The sequence below is a fragment of the Plectropomus leopardus genome, chromosome 17, assembly GCF_008729295.1.
Source record: "Plectropomus leopardus isolate mb chromosome 17, YSFRI_Pleo_2.0, whole genome shotgun sequence".
In the NCBI taxonomy this organism is placed as follows: domain Eukaryota; kingdom Metazoa; phylum Chordata; class Actinopteri; order Perciformes; family Serranidae; genus Plectropomus; species Plectropomus leopardus.
This window is the reverse complement of record NC_056479.1, coordinates 19,059,710-19,063,745: the sequence shown is the minus strand read 5'-3', so window position 1 is coordinate 19,063,745 and position 4,036 is coordinate 19,059,710. Positions and strand designations below refer to the sequence as shown.

The 4,036-nt window shown below is 40.2% G+C and overlaps 1 protein-coding gene across 1 annotated transcript; it reads left to right on the top strand.

Annotated features, from left to right (window-relative positions):
- On the top strand, positions 1–3,332 carry anks4b (ankyrin repeat and sterile alpha motif domain containing 4B). Its single transcript, XM_042505854.1, has 2 exons — positions 1–161; positions 2,156–3,332. The coding sequence occupies exons 1-2, from the start codon at positions 1–3 to the stop codon at positions 3,264–3,266; spliced, it is 1,272 nt and encodes a 423-aa protein (XP_042361788.1). The 3' UTR covers positions 3,267–3,332.
- The last annotated feature ends 704 nt before the right edge of the window (positions 3,333–4,036 follow it).

Sequence of the window (4,036 nt, the reverse complement as noted above, 5' to 3'; positions counted from 1 at the left end):
ATGTCTAGGTACCACAAAGCAGCGATTGACGGATACTTGGAGCTCTTGAAGGAGGCCACGAGGAATGACTTGAACGCTGCAGATGAAGATGGCATGACTCCCACATTACTGGCTGCTTTCCATGGACATGTCGATGCTCTTCAGCTCATATGCAGCAGAAAGTAAGCATGATACACTCCTCTCTATCACCTGTGCTTCATCTCACATATAGATACAGTTTATCTCCATAATTATTACCTCAGTGGTTTGTCATTTGACAGTAAACATAAAACATAAGACATAAAAGTATACATTTTATTGCAAAATATATTACAAGATTGTATGTATAATGGCCTAAAAATAAAAAAAATTAAATAATGAATAGTATTCACTGAGCAAAGGTAAACCCTTTGAAACCTGGGCAAATTGGTTTGATTTCTTTCAAAAACATGGGGAAAGGCTACAAGCAACAGAAGAAGAAATGGCCCTAAAATTACCAAGATTTTTTTTTTTTTTAAAGAATAAATAAATAAGTAAGAATACAATAAAGTTATCTGGGGGGAAAAAAGTTTTAAAAAATTTGAAAAATGCAAACAACCTGGAAAACCAATCTAATAATTCTGTAAAATAATTATAAATGTGTAGTTATAATATGCTATAAATATAGTTTTCCCCTCACTTTTTTTTTCTTTTTCCCCAGGCTTTTTTTCCTGAGCTTTTTTAAAAAAATTAAAAAATAATTTTCTAAATCTAAATCTACTTACTTCTTGCAATTTGTGGGGCATTTCTTCTCATTGCCTCTTTTTTTCCCCACATTTTTGAAAGAAATCCCTCCAATTTGCTTGCTCAAAGGTTTAAATACTTGTGAAAGGCATCTGAAACCAGCACAAAGAAGAGTGATGTCGCTCCAGGTTATAAAGAGTTTAAAATATTATCAAATGAACTTCATGGCTGAAAATTAGAGTGTTTTATGCTTTTCATACAGAGCATCACTTTGAGGTTTTTTGAACTTGTGTTGTATTCACATGTGACTCACTATAATATAATGAGCTAAAACTTGATTCCCCCTGTTAGGCTACTCTCTCCCATGAGCTGAGCCAAATGTTTAATCACCCAAAGCTATCCTGTAAAACAAAAGAGCTCTTTATCTATCCTCACCACCCCCACCTCCATCCCTCATTCACCACAACAAAAGACGGGCTTAAATCTAGAGCAGCGTTCTTACTGAAAAATGAAGTTCAGAAAAGATGTTAGGAGGGTATTTAATGAGACGTAACACACACCTACATGGCCAGAAATGATCAAGCTTTTCCGCTTTGGTTGTTGGAATTTATGAGAAGTTGCTGCAGAGATACGGCAATCAGGTTTTTATTGCTGTGACTCATTGTCACAGCACTGGAGGACTTTAAATCTTAATAGTTCACCAATTATGTTCATTCATATTTGTTTTTATGTTGTTTTATGTTGTAAGTTTACTTACTTTATATTAAAAAGACATTTTTAAAATAAGTTTAGGCTAATCTTGGTGAAAGCTGAATAAGCACATTGATCATGACTGTAAATAGAGTGCAACAGGGATGACGTTTTCCTGTAGGCCAACCCGGAGGCTAACGTCACCCTGGTTCCCTCGTCAAAGGTCAAAAGTATACATTTTATCAAGGAAATGTAGTGTAGTAAAAGTGAAAGTTGGCAGAAACATAAAAACTTAAGTAAAATACAGATACTCCCCAAAACGGCTTAATTTTGTATCAAAGTATTACTTTGTTCGATTACTAGGCAAGGCTAGTTATTTCCCCCCAACTTTTTTCCTGGAGGATCTGTTCTGTCTCAGTAAGATTAAATCTTAGTAGGCCTGAAGTTCATTTCTTTCTTACTTTCTTGTGTCATAATGTAAAATTTAGATATGAGGTCAAAGCATATTTATGCAGTAGCCTACAGTGACATTTCATATTTTACCATACTCTATTTTTGTTGTATTTGTGTGTATTGAGTTGATTTTCAGATTCTATTGTTTAAATTTTGTTACATATGTTATGTTTGATCATTATCTTAAATCTTTTTAATTGCATTAAATCTTTCCTCTTTGGTACTAATCGGTGATCAATCATAAAGTGGCAAAACAATAAAAAGTTGCAGATCATTACTTTAAATTAAATCTTTCCTTTGTGTTATACAGAGGAGACCCCAACAAGAGTGACATCTGGGGAAACACGCCGCTGCACCACGCCGCGGCTAACGGCCACATGCACATCCTCAGCTTCCTGGTCAACTTTGGTGCCAACCTCTTTGCACTGGACAATGAATTCCACACGGCTATGGACATCGCCGCTTCTCGAGACCGCATGGACTGCGTGCGGTTCCTTGACGCTGCTGCCTCACAGCAGACCAACCAAAATCCCAAGAAGGTTGCCAACCTAAAGAAGGAGGCTGTCAAAGACGCGGAGAAGCGTGTGAAACTCTGTGAGAAGGTAAAGAAGAAACACCAGAGCAAGATGGATAAAATGCACCGTGGAGGGTCCTTTTCAGAGGCCAGTGTGGCATCAGTGCTATCAGACAGTGGCAACCCTTTCAGTGTCAACGAACAGTTCTCCAAGCTTATTGCTGCTGATAAACCTGGCTCCCTTACAGCCACGCTGCGGAAGAAGCTCGGGAAGAAAGATAAAGGTACGCTGCAGAGACCAGGAGGGGACGGGAACATTATCTTCCTCAAACAGGAGAGTGTTGCATCTGAAAAGCCAGAGTTTCTGGATGTCTTCAATGAGCAGGATGAGAACGTGTCAGACGAAGACGGAACAGCTGGCTTCCAAGATTATGACGATGACGAACCAGGCCACGTCAAGCAGTCCATCTTCAACCGGCCCGGCCTCGGAGGTCTGATTTTCATGAAGAAGATGGGCCTAGAGTCAGAGGACATCCCCAGCGGTACCAACGAAAGCCTCGGCTACCTCGTTCAGAACGACTTGTTTGAGGCGGAGGAAGATGCTGCCGGCTTCGAGGGGAATGGTGACGCCGATCTGCCCTGGGAACAGGAGGATCTGGGACTGGATGATGATGAGGATGAGGAAACCTCTCCTTTGGATGCATTCTTGTCTGCCATCTCCTTGCCGGAGTTTGCCCTTGCATTCAGCAGGGAGCACCTCGACCTGGAGGCACTGATGCTCTGCTCCGATGAAGACCTGAAAGGGATTCGCATCCAGCTTGGACCCAGGAAGAAGATCCTGGAAGCTGTTGCTCGCAGAAAGAACGCACTAGAGATCCCCGGCACCATAAAGGACAGCTGCTTGTGATCTGAAAAATACCATGAACAGTGATTTACAATCCTCTTCACACAACAGTTGAGTGCTGGTATAGAGAACCCCAGTAATGAGTCCTAAAACCCAGAAATCATTAGCATTTTAGCATCTCCGTTTCCCTTGCCTCAAAGTCAGCGTTTTTGATTTTTTTAGTGGGTTTTTGGGTAGAAGCCTGAAATAAAGTCTGTGGTTAAGACAAGCTGAGTAAACTTTCATGTTTTGTTCAACATAAAATACATGAGTATACCATTCTTTAAAGCTTTTATGTGTCTTATAAAAGATGGTTTCTTGCAAGTGGCCGAATGAGACAACAGAACGTCAGCAAGCCGAACACTTTACAGCCGAGTAGCAGTGGGAACGCAACTGTATTGTAATTCGTCATAGCCCAGCATTAGCGTTTTACTTCTGGCAGCTGCATTAGGCTTCAAAAATCCTGAAAGTCTGCAATTATCTTGCTGAACAAAATGTGTAAGTATTATAATTGTTAACCACAGAGCCTATTTTCTGCCATAATCCAAAAGCCAATGGAAAAATCCCTTTGGCTTTTTGGCAAGGGAACCACAGCTACGTTAGCCTCCAGGTTGGCCTACAGAAAAATATCATCCCTGTGGCACTCTATAAAATGTAACAGCACTGCGACTTTCAACTATGCATGTATCACTTCGTTTTACAGCTGTTCTGAAACCTTAAATAAATCCGTAAGAAAAGATGCCTGGATACTTCACTGCAAACCTCCAGGTGTGCTTAAATGACATCATCAATGG